The 15566-nt window shown below is 35.5% G+C and overlaps 1 protein-coding gene across 1 annotated transcript in view; it reads right to left on the bottom strand.

The window, feature by feature from the left end:
* The window catches only part of mRpL28 (mitochondrial ribosomal protein L28), a 37730-nt gene extending 32688 nt beyond the window's left edge, over positions 1–5042 (bottom strand). Inside the window, exon 1 of the mRNA XM_089089950.1 lies at positions 4832–5042. Coding sequence (XP_088946076.1) covers positions 4832–5040 — 209 coding nt within the window. The 5' untranslated portion in view covers positions 5041–5042. The remainder of the gene's footprint in view (positions 1–4831) is intronic.
* Between the last annotated feature and the right edge of the window lie 10524 nt (positions 5043–15566).

The following is a 15566-nucleotide window of genomic DNA, read 5'->3' as shown; positions in this document are numbered from 1 at the left end:
GTTGGGGGGAGAAGTTAACAAAAAGATAGCGTAGAATATTTACTCTAAGATTCAGGGACATGGTAAATGGACTTGAATACTCCCCCTTTTCCAAAAATTTTATAAATTTGCTTATGGAAGTGACTTTTGAATGTTATTAACTTAACTGAATTTTGGATATTTACAATAAGTCTGAAAAGTTATTTTAAATGTAAATATTTCAATAAATATTCCATTTGAAAATTTTTGGCTTCTTTTAATAAGGTTAACTCTTCACCTACAGTTCGTATTTCTTGGCTTCCAGCCAAGCAAGAATCTGTTGAATGCACACCAACATTCACAGAATCTGGTGAATCATAGCATAAGGTGAATGCATAAGGAAAACCTTTAAACTAACTCAAGCAATCAGCAAAGATCCTGTTTTAAGGAAAGGTGTATGTGTAAGCATCTATTTTGAAGTCAGTGTAAAAGGACCATTTAGATTCATTTACGTAATATGTAATATTAAATATTACAATCATTTATAGTATACAATTTGTTTGCCTTAAGCTTTGATATTGAACTCTATTTCATTTGTAAAGTTGTTGTTTTTTCTGTTCTTTCTTAATTTCACGTTTATTTTATTTTAAATATGAGAGAGGAGGGGGATATTACCTCCCTCATGCCCCTATTCTTTAATCTAAAACCTGAGTTTTGTATAATCTTGATCAAGAACAAAAGGGATTATTAAGGTATACTAGTTTTACAAAATAAAAGTAATGTTATCCTATCTACGAGACGACATCCCCCACACTAAACTATTGCTATTTAGCATAAAAATTCAATTTTTTTTCGCAGTACTTTGATTTCTAAAAACTAGTGTTTATTGTTAAAAATTAAATTCTCTCCAATTAGCGAAGGACCCCCCCCCCTTACAACCTAGATTGTAAACTTAGTTAAAATGTATTTTTCAAAATAAAGGTAGGCTCAGATGATAGTTTCCTTTCCATATTTATCTGAAGGACCTGTAATATAAAGTGAAACTATAGGCATGAGCATGTATTTTACAGTGAATAATTTCTGAGACCACACTGGCTAATCATGATAAAACATAAAATCGCGAATAAAGGAAACAAACGAGGACAATTAACAGCCAGTGAAAAAATTGAAAAATTATGCAAATATTTCGGTCAAGACCTCCGCTTGACCGTTCTCAGTGCAGAATAAAAGTAATACAAATATAAAAAACCAAACCCTAAAATAAAAACACAAAACTAAAATTGGACGACCCTTTCTCAGTAACGGTGAAAGGGCAACCGAGTTAACTGAGTTGGACGGTCAAGCGGAGGTCTTGACCGAAATATTTGCATAACTTTTCAATTTTTTCACTGGCTGTTAATTGTCCTCGTTTTCTTCCTTTCCTCGCGATTTTATGTGTATTTTACAGATATCAGGCACCCGACTGTCTCATAAAAAGATCTTATGCCCCCCCCCCCGTCATGTGGCAGCATGACTTCTTAAACTGGAAAGTTATACAAATAGCTATTCTGCCCAAATTATTATTTTGCAACAGAAATGGTACTTTGTTGCAGCACCATTTTTACGTTTAGTTTCTTAATAAAGGCGCAACAATTTTGAACTTCAATTCAAATATGTTTTCTTTTGTGAGTTCTCTTTTTCTTTCTTTCTGATGAGTTCACTTTCTTTTGAAGGAGCCCATTTTCTTTTTCTATCTTGCCATTCTTATTGAAAACTGATTCTAACTAGACTCTTAACATTTGTCTTTCTTCTTAGTTTGTGTGGCACTTTCTGCATATCTTGCCGGTCAACTAGGCCACCACCCCTGATGGATACTTCTTCAAAATTTCTGTGCTCTCATTTTATTTTATTAATTAAGATTTATTAAATAAGATTTAAGATTATTATTTTAAGATTTATTTATTAATCTAGATAAGGAAAATATATTACATATGCTTCATTTAATTTTATTAATTAAGATTTATTAAATAAGATTAACGATTATCATTTAAGATTTATTTATTAATCTAGAAAGGATTTATTAAATAAGATTTATGATTATTATTTTAAGATTTATTTATTAATCTAGAAAGGAAAAATAATATTAACATGTGCTCTCATTTTATTTTATTAATTAAGATTTATTTAAACATGATTTAAGATTATTATTTTAAGATTTATTTATTAATATAGAAAGGAAAAATTAAATGAACACTAAAATGTAAATCTTGAGGCCCAAACACCTGGTGTCCGCTTTTATTTTCAGAGTCGTTTAGATTGATCGGCAGCTATTTTTTCTGATATTAAGTCTATGAACCCTGGGGGTTGAAAGTACGTTTTATTCTAAATTTTATTTGCTTAATTCACCTTGTATCATTGTCATGAGTTAGGTAGAGCACTGGCAAGCCTATGTTTCAGGTAAGACAAATTATGCCTATATTGTTAATTAAATAAAAAAACAAGTTTTTTTTAACTGAAAGTAAGGAGCGACATTAAAACTTAAAATGAACAGAAATTATTCCGTATATGAAAGGAGGTCCCCTCCTCAACGCCACGCTCTTTATGCTAAAGTTTTTTTTATTGTTTTAAAAAATAAAGTTGAGAGACAGAGTCAAACTTTAGCGGAAAGGGCGAGGCATTGAGGAGGAAACCGTCCCTTTCATATACGGAATAATTTCTGTTCGTTTTAAGTTTTAATCTCGCTCCTTGCTTTCAGTTAAAAAAATGTTTCATATATTTAATTTCTGAACGTTTTTGAATTAATGCAGCTTTTATTTTGGCTCACCGTACATGAATAATTAAAACGAAATTTGCATATTAATTTTACTTTTTTTGGCTTAATGGCATTCTCGAAATTTTGTTCTGACGTAACTTACGAGTTAACTTACGCAACGAACTTCTATGTTCGTATGTTTTTATTACGTATATTAGGGAGTTCGCCTCCCTCGTCAATACCTCACTCTTTACGCTAAAGTTCAAATTTTGTTCGAATCACAAAACCCTGAATCTCAAAGGCCGGTTAATTAGAATAGATAACTCTTTTGAAAGTACCAAAAAAAACTTTACCTTAAAGAGCGAGGTATTAACTAGAGGGCGAACCCCCTCATATACGTAATAATTTCTGTTCGTTTTAAGTTTTAATGTTGCTCTTTACTTTCAGTCGAAAAAACTTTTTTTTCTATTTTTTATTTAATTTAATTTCAGTTTTTTTTATTTAATTTCTGATCGTTTTTCAATAATGCTGGGAAATCCGGCGCCTTCTTCATAGAAATGTCCCTTCCCCCAAGAAAACATCCTCCGCCGTAACATCCTCCTCCAGCCCCCTCCCCCACCAGAAAAAAAACCTCATGAAATGGCCTGTATACTTCCCATTAACCAATACTATATGTAAACAATGGGCAAAGTTCATAACTTGCCACCCTTTCCCCGGGAACTGTGGGGCATAAAGGTCCTCAAAGACATATTTATTAGACTTTCTACTATGCTGAACAAAATGGTTATCTCAAAATTTTGATTGGGTGACTGCGGGAAAAAAATGAGCGTGGGAGGGGGCCAAGTTGCCCTCCAATTTTTTTGGTGATTTAAAAAGGGCACTAGAACTTTTAATTTCCGTTTTAATGAGCGCTCTCACGATATTCTAGGACTACTGGACCGATCCGATCACCCCTGGAAAAAAAAATAAATAAACCCGCATCCATGACCTTTCTTCTGCCAAAAAATACAAAATTCCATATTTTTGCAGATAGGAGCTTCAAACTTCTATAGTAGGGTTCTCCGATACGCTGAATCTGATGGTGTGATTTTCATTAAAGTTCAATGACTTTTAGGGGTTGTTTCCCCTTTTTTCAAAAATAAGGCAAAATTTTCTCTTAAAAACTTACATATTTGAAATCAGCATAAAAATCCGATTCTTTTGATGTATCTATTGGTATCAAAGCGTTTTTTAGAGTTTCAGTTACTTTTGAGCCGGGTCGCTCCTTACTTACATTTCGTTACCACGAACTGTTTGATTATTCTACTATGTTTTATTTTTACTTTATCTTGTATTTTACGTGATATCGTTAACAGTTTCGTATTTTACTTTGAGCACTGGAAAACTTCTGCTTCTGGTAAGATAGTGAATGCATATACTTTTGTTAGTCTTCAGAACCATGTAGTAAGTTCATAATGGGAACGGGTTTGAACGAGCAATAATAGTTGGGCACGGGTTCAATTCCTGGCGTGGCTGGTTATTTGGTTTGGGACAGGGTCAGTGGCGTCATTCTGTAAGCTCAGCCAGAGTCGTTCCAGTTCTAAATGGGTACCTGGAGAAATCGGGGGAAGGTAAGTAGGGAGGTTGTACAAAAGCACATGATGGCTGGAACCCAGCCTCCCATTGCACTTCCTGACTGAAAGGCCACGAAACGGAGATCAGCACCCCCGGTTTGGACCTTGAGGGGATAGTGCTATCATACTTGTTTATAATAGGAACTTTGGTGTGGGTGTGTTTAGGATCTTGACTTGAGGAGCTAATAGATAAGGTCCTCATAGATAAGGAGCTAATAGATAAGGAGCTAATAGATAAGATAAGGTCATTATTGATCTTGCTTATTACAACAGAAAGTTAGGTTAAGCTAAACATTACAACCACTGGTTTGATACAATCATCCCTGAGGGAAATGTTGTCCTTTCCATTAATTTGTAAGCCACACTCAGCTTTTTACTAAAAATTTATTACATTTATTACATACAGTTAGATTATAGTCAAATCAAAACTAGACGAAACAAAAAAAAAATCTTACGAATTCTTCGATACATTACAATGCACCTTCCTCGGTTTGAGCTTAATGGGTTATTTTGTCATGATTAGACTCACATTTCTCCAGATTCAGGATTCTTTTTCCATCTACCTGGCTCTGGTATAAAATGAACTGGCTCCTCTTGTCCTGACTTCCATACTAGATAGAACTTCTTATAGTGCTCAGGCAGAAGCGCATTCACGCCCTTTTTCAAAAGACTTCTATGTCTTGCTACTTGTTCAGAATTGGTGGATAACCTTATCAGGGGTTTGATAGTTGCTGCCATATCTCCCCTGAAAAAGTAAAACTAAATTACACTGGCTCAACACTACAATTAAATGTTGAGGATATGTAGAACTCCAAAATGGATATGTGGAACTCCAAGAGGATATGTAGAACTCCAAATGAGGATATGTAGAACAACAAAATGGATATGTAGAACTAATTTCATCTCAACATAATATCCATCAAGGCCGACGTACTTCAATAGATAAAACTACCTTCCTTTTAGACCAATTTAGAGAAACCTGGAAACCCCTTATGTGTCATGTTTTCACTTCATCTTTTTAATTATCAGTACTATTGAAATAGATGCCTTACATCTATTCATTGAGTTCTGGGAATATAGAAAAGGCTACATAAATCCAATGCACTGAGGACGGTCAAGCGGAGGTCTTGACCGACATATTTGCATTTTAGTCCATATTTTTCACTGGCTTGTATAATCCTCCTTTTTCTCTTTTTTACTATTTTTTTCATTTTAACATGAATCCAGATCCAGGCTTTAAGATATGTTACTCCGCAATTTCCGCCGAGCTTCTCTAAAATCTTCTTTTGCAATGGCTGAAGACTGCACTAGGGCGTTATCATGATGGAGGATGATCCTACGATGGAGCTTTCCTGAACACTCTTTGGCTAATTCTGCTATCATTTCCGCAAAACATCTACAAAACAAGCTTCTAGATTATTTATTAGCCTTCTAAGAAGTCTATAGCACAAATACTTAGATTCTAAAAAGCAGTTACCATTATTTTATTGACAGAAATTCCGTCTACTTTCTGAATGCCCCTTTCAATGCCCTCTCCAATGCAATATCATCATAACTTAAATACTCGCTTCCATACCCCCTCCAAAAAGAAAATAAAAGTGAAATTACAGTGACTATTTATAAGAGTATGCATACTAACGCCTAAAAGAAGGAAACAAATATCAAACAGAATAATATGAAAAGGTTCAAGATGTTAATAATAGTTTAACGAAAAGAATAGAAGATATACTTTTTCTTAACTTTAATATTAATGTTAATGATAATGGTAAAATTTCCCTTTTTCATATTGGATGGCAAAATTTCATAAGAATCCCCCGAAACCACGCTTTATAGCTGATGCAGCAATACAGCTGCACCAGAATAATACCAGAACTCTGGCGACTGACCTGTCGTGTATTTTAGGGGAAATTAAAAATAAATTTAAGGCATATTGCTCGGGAATTACAAAAATTTATAATTTTAATCCAAATTGAAGCGTTAATAATTCATAGCAAATAATAGATTCTCTGGCTTTAGTTTCAGCAAAAAGAGTGGACTCATTTGATTTCGCCATATTATATACAAATCTACCAATTAATTTAGTGTTTGTACATTTAAAAAAGATTATTAAGAAAGCTTTTCTTTTGTCTAATCTGGTTTTTCTAAAAATTGACCCTTATAATAAGAAGTGATGGACTAATTTCTTTAATAGTACTGCTAGTTCAAGATGTTATAGCTTAGATATGATTTACGATTTACTAGGATTTATTATATTTAATACTTTTAAAAAATTTAATGGTAATCTGTATAAGCAAAGTATTGGAATCCCTATGGGATGTAATGCTAGTCCAATTATAGGGACCTGTTGAATTAGGCCATTGAGAATATGAATTTATGAAAAAGAACCCAAGGAATATAAAATATTTGCTTTCAAATAATAAAAGATATTTAGATGACCTTCTGGTGATAAGTTGTGCAGAGTTTTTAGCAGAGATTTCGAGTAAGATATACTCACCAGAGTTAAATCTGGAATCCAGCAATGGGAAAGGTAATTATGACCATTTTCTAGATTTAGATATTAATGTTTCACCTAATAATACATTAGTTTTAAAAAAATATATAATAAACCAGATTATTTTAATTTTGAAATAGTTAATTTCCCATTCCTTAACAGTATTACACATTCAAATATGACATATTCATCGCATTATTCCCAACTATTTAATTTTGCGAGAATTTGTACTAATTATATTAATTTAAAAGTAGAAGCCAAATACTTAGCCATAAACTAATCATAAGAGGTTTTTTCCGCCAATTAACTTTCTTGGCAATTTAAAACACTTGGTTTTCAATATAATGAACTTTTAAATAAGTATAATAAAATTATCAAGATATTTTGAACGATATTTTGATGTAACTTGTTGGATGAATTTTTCCTCTTCCCTATATTTTTTGAGTAAAGAGCTTGTTTCGACACAAGCAGGTGCTTAGTTACAGAAGATAGGTCGATATTAGTTTTTAGAATTTTGAATGAAAGTTAATTTGTATTTGCTGACAGTTGTTGTTATGCAATTATGGGAGGTAAACTGAATGAAGTGTTATCTTACAGATTTGGGTAGTTTTATTTTGAATCAGTTCTAGGTGAGTGATGGTGAATGAAGCTTTGAAAATTTTTTGTGGGTATTTTTATATTTTTGAGTATTTATTATTCGTAGATATTCCACAGGTGACACTACATAAGGGTATACCATATGGTTCTATGGCAGGCGCGCTCATGTGCCTGGGTCAGGAAATTTAAGCGCCGAAACCCGTATTGGCAAGTGAATTTTTCTCTGAAGAGCTCTGATATGTGGTGATTACTTGGGGAATATTAAATTTTGTAGACTTAAGGTGCTTTGGCTTGGTTTTGGGACAATGACTTACATTTATTAATGTTGAATTTGCTCCATTTTGGACGTGATTTTTTGACTATTGGTTTGGATTTACTGTTTTGTCCTAGGTGATTGGATGGATAAGTAGGGTCTAGACCTTGTTCAAGTGCTCATCTATCCCAGTTACTAAATTAGGAAGACAGTATTTTTTGACCAAGTAATTACCTGTAACACACTATATAGATTTCGACATAGTAAGAATCTAAGATGTTTCCTAAAAATATAATTTGGGCAAAATCATTAAAAGCAGAACTTTTATAACAAAATTAGAATGTTCATCCTTGACTTACACTCAATATTGGTGAAATTCTTAGTTGTATTTTTAAGTAATCCAATCTACCAGAAGTTAGAATTCAAGTTTTAAGAGAGGCAAAATTGTTCATAGTTTCTTTGAAATCACCCTTATCAGTTATTTCATGCTCAACCGACAGCAAAGTGAGGTCTGACAATCTGGCCCAAACTCATAATTGATCAAAGATGATTTTTTACATGTGGCGTATCATCTTTGAAAAACTTATGTTGCAGCTGGCTAAACTTACTCCAGTAGTCAGAAACAATGGGGACACAATGTCAGCATTGACAACACATTCATTGAGAAAGCAGTTCTCCTTTACAAGCTTTGATCTGATCCATTATGAAGCACTGTTGAGCTATAGCAGCCTCCTCCTGACTTGTAGCTCTTCTTTGTCTAGGTCCTTGCAAGCACCATCCAGTTTTACTGTAAAATATGAATCAAGGAGGTTAGAATTTTTTGTCCAGATAACAAAGCTATTGAAACCTGGGAGCTATTGCCAGTAGTGTTCTGTCAAAGGTTTTTCTTCTCCTGTTTGTTCACAATCATATGTACATATGCTGACTTATCACCAAATTGATGTTTATACTTTCTCTTCTGGCCTGGTCCAACTACTACATCAAACTCCATGACAGAGACCGAAGTCCCTCAAAGATAATTCTTATTTAGTTTTTCTTGAAGTTTGCTTGTAGGGCCAATGTTTTAGAAGCATATTGGTAAAAATCAAGGCATATAATTGCAATAAACTGTTGTGTATTATAGATGATTCTTTGCCCCAAAACCATGATAGAAGAAAAAAGGAATAATCACATTAGCTTTAGCAATACAATTTCATCAAAAAATCTATTTGTGCCTTTAGAAAGGCTTGTAAGTTGTCTGGTGTTATGTCTCATTCCAAGCAACTGCATCACTCTTTAAGCTGTTGAAGCAGTAACTAAATTCCAATTATGGGTATGAACTGAAAAAAAAGAAACCGAAACAAACAGTTGTTCAATAATTCCAAAAAACAGTAACTGAATTTATAGAAACAAATAGCAAAATAAACTCCAACCAGGCTTAGGGAATGCTTAGTGCAATGATTTATCTGCTTTTGAATTCATTGATTTTCCATGTGTAGAAACTCCTGTGCAAAAGTCACCCATTGCTGCAGCATTTTTGTAGTAGTTCCTACAAGAATGCTGAGACACTTGTAGATCAGAAACTCTTGTAGAGTTTCTGATATTAACTTAGTCAATTCCTGAGTGGATTTCCCCTTAGTTTCACTAAGTCTATCTGGGACTCAAAAACTAACCTTAAAACCATTAATCTTCATATAACCCTGACTAGTTTTATTGTTGCAGCATATTTCGGAAGAACTGTTAGAAATTATGGTGAAGTGTCTTCCATCCTTCAGATTCAACAATAAAAGGCAACTGCAGCAAATGTAAGCTGGGTCAGCAGTCAAATGCCTAGTACTGTTATAAAACAAAATGTCAAGGGGTGATTAGGAGGGTTGATACACCAAAAGCCATTGGTCAAAATAAAGGCGCAAAGACTGTTGTGTCACTTATGCCACAAACAAGCTTTTAGAGGTTTTGCAAGTTCAGGGTGTAAGATCAGGATTGAAAATTGATAAAAAGAAGAATAAGTTGCTAAGAATAGTACTACTTAATCATAATAAACAATGTTGGTTAACAAGAAGACATATAAAGTGGACTTATTCACTTACCCAGTAATTTGTAGGTTTAGAAACGACAGTGGGTGCAGTGACAATGTTAAAAGTAGAAGAGCCAGGGTCCAGGGTGTTTTCCATAGTGCAAAAAGTTTAGAAGAATAGGAAGAAAGTCCGCAAATCAAGATTAGAATACTGGAAGTTACAGTGATGGCAATGGTCAAGTATGATTCTGAAGTGTGGGCATGGATCTTTTAAGATGTTTTCCAGAGAAATTGCTTACGGACTGTTTTGGGTACCTGACTGACTGACTGTATCTCAAACAGTATGCTGTACAACAAAACTACTACTACTACTACTAACAACTCATCACAGCACCAAGCCGCCTGAGGCCAACACAGCTACACACGCTCCTTCTCCATCCCAATATATTCAAAGCCTCCCTTTTTACATCCGCCCACGAAATTCCCATTTCCTTTAAATCTTTCTTTATGACGTCCTCCCACCCCAGATGGGGACAACCTGCTTTCCGTTTAGCCCTAGACGGTTCGCCGAAAAGAACAATCTTCGGCAATCTGTCATCCTTCATCCGCACAACATGCCCTAACCACCTCAACCTTTCTTTCATTATAGCCCTAGAAAGCGGTATTGAACCACATTTTTCGTATAGCCTATTGTTTGAAATACGGTCAGTCAGCCGGGTACCCAGAACAATCCTTAAGCAATTTCTCTGGAAAACATCTAGCAGATCTTCATCCGCTTTTCGGAGCGTCCATGCTTCAGAGCCATATTTGACCTCTGTGATCACTGTAGCTTCTAAGATTCTAATCTTGATTTGCAGACTTATCTTCCTATTCTTCCAGACTTTTTTTAACTGTGAAGAAACACCCTGAGCCTTGGCTATTCTATTTTTAATATCTTCACTGCTCCCACCATCTTTACTAAAAATACTACCAAGGTAAGTGAAGCTGCCAACCTGATCAATCTTTTCATTACCCAACGACACCTTTTCATCTTCACTTATTCCTAGCCTTAGTGACTTAGTCTTCCTAACATTAATTTTCAAACCAATACTAGCACCCTGAACTCGCAAAACCTCTAAAACCTCATTCATTTGGTCACACTTTCATCTAGGATGCTTAAATCATCAGCATAATCCAAGTCCAGGATTTTCCTCCCCATTTGATTCCGTGGTTTCCCATTGCCTTTCCTGTGCTCCTTAAGACAAATTTCATCAAATAACCCATGTAAATGGGAAAAGAACGTAACCCTTCTTAACTTCTGATTTAATGCTAAACCAACTGCTAACCTCATTTCCTACCTTAACCGAAGCAGTATTATTCTCGTAAAAAGCACTAATTACTTTAATATATTTTTCTGGTATACCATACAAGGATAAAACCTTTACTAAAGCTCCTCTATCAACAGAATCGAACGCTTGCTCATAATCTATAAAACTGAGGACCAAAGGTGTTTGAAAACTTAGGCACTTCTCAATTACTAACCTAAGAGTGAAAATTTGGTCAACACATCCTCTAACTTTTCTAAAACCGCACTGCTCTTCTCTTAAAACTTTGTCTACGGCATCTCTCAGTCTAAAAAGTATCATATTACTAAGCAATTTGCTACCTACAGAGACCAGACTAATGCCTCGATAATTACCACACTCACTTTTATCACCTTTCTTATAAAGTGGCTTAATTAAGGTTTTCCTAAAATCGTTAGGTACTTCCTCTTTTTCAAAAATCATATTCATAATCTTCAATAGCTTATTTCTAACCTCAGAGCCACCATATTTAAGAAACTCATTTACTACCCTATCAGCACCTGGAGCCTTATTATTGTTTAATCCTTTTAGTACTGTTGCTAATTCCTCCTCACAAAACAAATCTTCCTTCACATCCAAGGTATCACAAACTTTTTCATTTTCCTCTATATTTTTTCCTGCAAATCTATCTCGGTTAAGCAAATTCTCAAAATGTTCGGCCCATATCGCTTTAGCTTTTTCCTTATCGCTAATTGCCACCCCATTCCTATCTTTAACTGGGACAAGTCCGGATTGACTACTACCTCTCAATTTGTTAACGTGCCAGTACAATATTTTACTATTATGCCGTCTAGCTGCATCTTCTAAATCCTCGGCAATTTTATCCATGGCCTCCACTTCACACCTCCTTAGTTCATATTTCAATGCTTTCTCCACTTTCTTTACATTTCTTTTTTTTCAAATGATCTATCACTCAGATAATTCTTGTACAAGTCCTGTCTCCTTTTTATTAAACATAAAGCTTTTTCACTAAAATTCTTATCTGCAGTTCTAGCTTTCTTCCCCAATACAACTTCAGCAACTTCACAAATTATTTTTCTAAAATTATTCCAACCATCTTCCACATTATCAAATTTTAAACTCTCAAGTTTATTATTCAACTGTTCCTGGAAAGTTTCTCTGAAATTCTCATCCTGGAGTCTACTAACATCATAACTTCCCGGGAGGTAATTACCCTTCCAATATTTCAGCTTTAAATTAACCTTTGACACTACTAGATGGTGATCTTTACTTTTAACATCAATAACAGCACTCCTATATACCCTAGTATCTTGTATTGATCCTGTCAGTCTTCAGTTTACTATAACATAATCAATAAGGTTTGCTGTCTTACCATCACGTGAATACCATGTTAGCCTATGAGCCATTATATGACCAAACACCGTATAACTAGATTGTTATACCTACACAATTGTAAAAGTCTGTATCCATTACTGTTTTCTTTTCCTACACCAAATTTACCTAAGCTGGGATACCATCTATCCTTATTTCTACCAACCTGGGCGTTAAAATCTCCCAGCAATAAAATTATATTTGTACCTGGGACCTTGTCTATTTGTTCCTGTAACTGTAAGTAAAATTCATCTGAGTCACTAGTATCTCCATCAGCCGGTTCTACAGGGGCGTATACTACTATAACTGATGCCCTGAACTTTTTAGTCATAAAATGAGCAATTAGTATTCTATTATTAATACCTTCTCAGCCTAGACAAGACTTAGCAGCTTCCTTATTCATCATGAACCCTACTCCCTGGCTATGTACCCCATCCTTCCTGCCTGAGTAAACAAATTCTATTTCACCTAATTCCATGCTTCCTACCCCTGGGATATGAGTTTCTGAAACTCCTAATAAATACAGTTCGAATCGTCTGAATTCGTCAGTCAAAATGTCGATACGATAGTTATTTTTTAATGTCGTAACATTCCAAGTTTCAATTTTCATGTTCTTTAAATCATTGAAATTAGTTTCGCCTCAGGAAAAGCAATGATCCCGGATACCAGTGCAGGACGGGGATCACATATCTTCTCAAGTCTACACCGAAGTGCTTAAGCCGGCTTAGAACCGAACAGCAAGAAGTACCTGGGACCTCCATGAATGGAGGCTTTGTGCAATCCTGGGCACATCTTGGTCACAACATGGTTTTCAGCGCTTGGTGATGCTCTTCTATCAACAAGAGTCGAAATCCTGCACAGACAATCTCAATCCTATTTCCTCCGACTCATTATATATTCATGCCTACAAATATTATGCTACTACGGGGAGGCAACCCGTAATAGATAAATTAGCTAGGAAGAGGTTTTTCAGCCCATAGATGCCCATCAAAACATACTAATCCCAGAAGAATTGTCCATTAGTCAGAATCCCGTGCGAATGCTGTGTCGTTTACTAGGCTATAATTTCCTCGAGGGGCGCCACTCCTCAAGTGGGAGTAGAGTTGACCACAAGGTCCCCAGTCTTGCAGGTACCCCGAAAAGGTCGAGGCAGCCCTTTGCAGAGGCCGTTGTTTATAGATCTGGATCTTACGCCCTGCCACAGTTGTCCTCCGATCGAGGATCCTCCCGCGATGGTGTTCTGCATCACCATGCAATTTAACCCATTGCTGGGAGAAGGTTTGCAACTCAAGGAACTTGTGGATAAACCAGTGGACCCTTTTGAGTGTACATTTGAGGGGCCTTCTTCCTACTCCGCTTGTATTTATGACCCCGGGCAAGGGTGCCCCAGATTCTATTATGGACCCCCAGGGACAAGGACCCCCCTTGGTCCATGCCTCCTATGGAGGTACCCTTAATATCTGTAGAGCGTTCCCCTATCGCCACCTGGGGACGTGCTGAATGGCCTGGGGGAGGCAAGATAAACGGATCACTTTTGTTTTGCAAAACAAAAGTGTTACCAAGATTTTTGTACAACAAATATGGTTCAATACTGCTTTCAAGGGCTAAAAAAAAAATATTTATATTTCTACAACACTTAAAAAGCCATTTTGGCTAAGTGGACGTGCGCTAGGTTGTTAATTCTTTGTCCAGGGGGCACGGGTTTGATCCCTGGCGTGACCAGTTATTTGGTTTGGGACGCGGGTCACTGGTATGACTCTGTAAGCTCAGCCAAAGTCGATCCGGATCTAAATAGTTACCTGCAAAAATCTGAGGAAGGTAAGCAGGAACGGTGTGCAAAAGCACAGGATGGATAGCCCCCAGCCCCCCATGGAACTTCCTGACTGAAGGGCCAGGAAACGGAGATCAGTACTGCCGGTTTAGACCTAAAGGGTCTAGTGCCTTCACACTCCCTTTACTTTTTTTACTTCTTACTATGTGAGTTTAATTAAATATTAAAGAATGTAACATTAAAAAAACAATGCATATAGCAGTACGTTACTACGTATGATACACCTGCGCAACCGAGTGAGCACTTCACCTACCACTATTAAACGTGATCTATAATCAATTCTTTAATAAAAAAAAAATTCTAAGTTTCCTGAAGTTGTTAGTTTGGAGGATGGATCAACTACTAATAAAACGGAGAAAGTGGCTGATATTTTGAATATTTATTTTGCTAATATACGAGAGAAAATTGTTTCATCAGTAATGAAACAATTTCATTCACGCAGTAATAAGCATTTTTTTGTAACTTCCATCTCCTCAAAGTAATTCAATTTTTCTTGGGCCTATTTCGCAGTCTGAAATAACAAAATAGTATGTGATCTAAATCAAGGTAATTCAGCAGGAATAGAAAGGTCTAGTTCTATAATTGTTAAAGAAACACTGTCTGCAGTAATTTTACCATTACAGCATATAATTAATCTTTCATTTAAAACTGGAGTTTTTGCATCTGCTTTTGAAGAAGCAAGGATAATTCAACTTCAAAAAAGGTGGCTCTCCTGAAAACCCATCAAATTACCACCCTATTTCTATTTTGTCAGCTTTTTCTAATATATTTGAGAAGGTAATTGGTAAAAGGTTTTATGATTTTCTTGAAATCGTCTAATTTCTTCACAGATTCCCAATTTAGTTTTAGGTCTGGACGCAATACTAAACACGCTATCCTTGTTCTCATCCAATATATTCATGAATGCTGAAATAGAGGTGAAATTCTAGCAACAATATATTTACGTTTTAAAAAAGCATCCGATGTTGAATCTTATCTTCATAAGAGAAAGCAACAAATAGATGGAGACAATTTCCTCTCTCCGCCTGTTCCTCATTCTTCAAAGGTTGGGGTACCTCAGGGCTCTGTCCCAGGCCCATTGTCTCTCCTAATTTATATAAATGATCTTCACCGCGCTTTGGCAATGCTATGTATCTACACGCATTTTGCGGATGATACGACAGTTTCATTTCCTGAGAGGATTAACAAAGAGTTGGAGGTGAAACTGGATACTGCATTTTCTAATATTCTTGATTTGTGTACATCAAATTTTATTGCTTTGAATTTATCAAAAACTAATTTCATAATTTACAGCAGAAAGTCAAATATCTGCCCTTGTATTACCCGAGTAACTTCATCAAAGTATCTACTATCAATATCTTGGGTGGAAATTATAAAGTACGGTACCATGGACTTGTGATTGACAAAAGCTTATCTTTTAA

This window comes from Artemia sp. Qi Xiang Cuo, chromosome 5 (assembly GCF_049724085.1).
Source record: "Artemia sp. Qi Xiang Cuo chromosome 5, ASM4972408v1, whole genome shotgun sequence".
In the NCBI taxonomy this organism is placed as follows: domain Eukaryota; kingdom Metazoa; phylum Arthropoda; class Branchiopoda; order Anostraca; family Artemiidae; genus Artemia; species Artemia sp. Qi Xiang Cuo.
The sequence above is the reverse complement of the archived record's forward strand: the minus strand, read 5'-3'. Positions and strand labels throughout refer to the sequence as shown.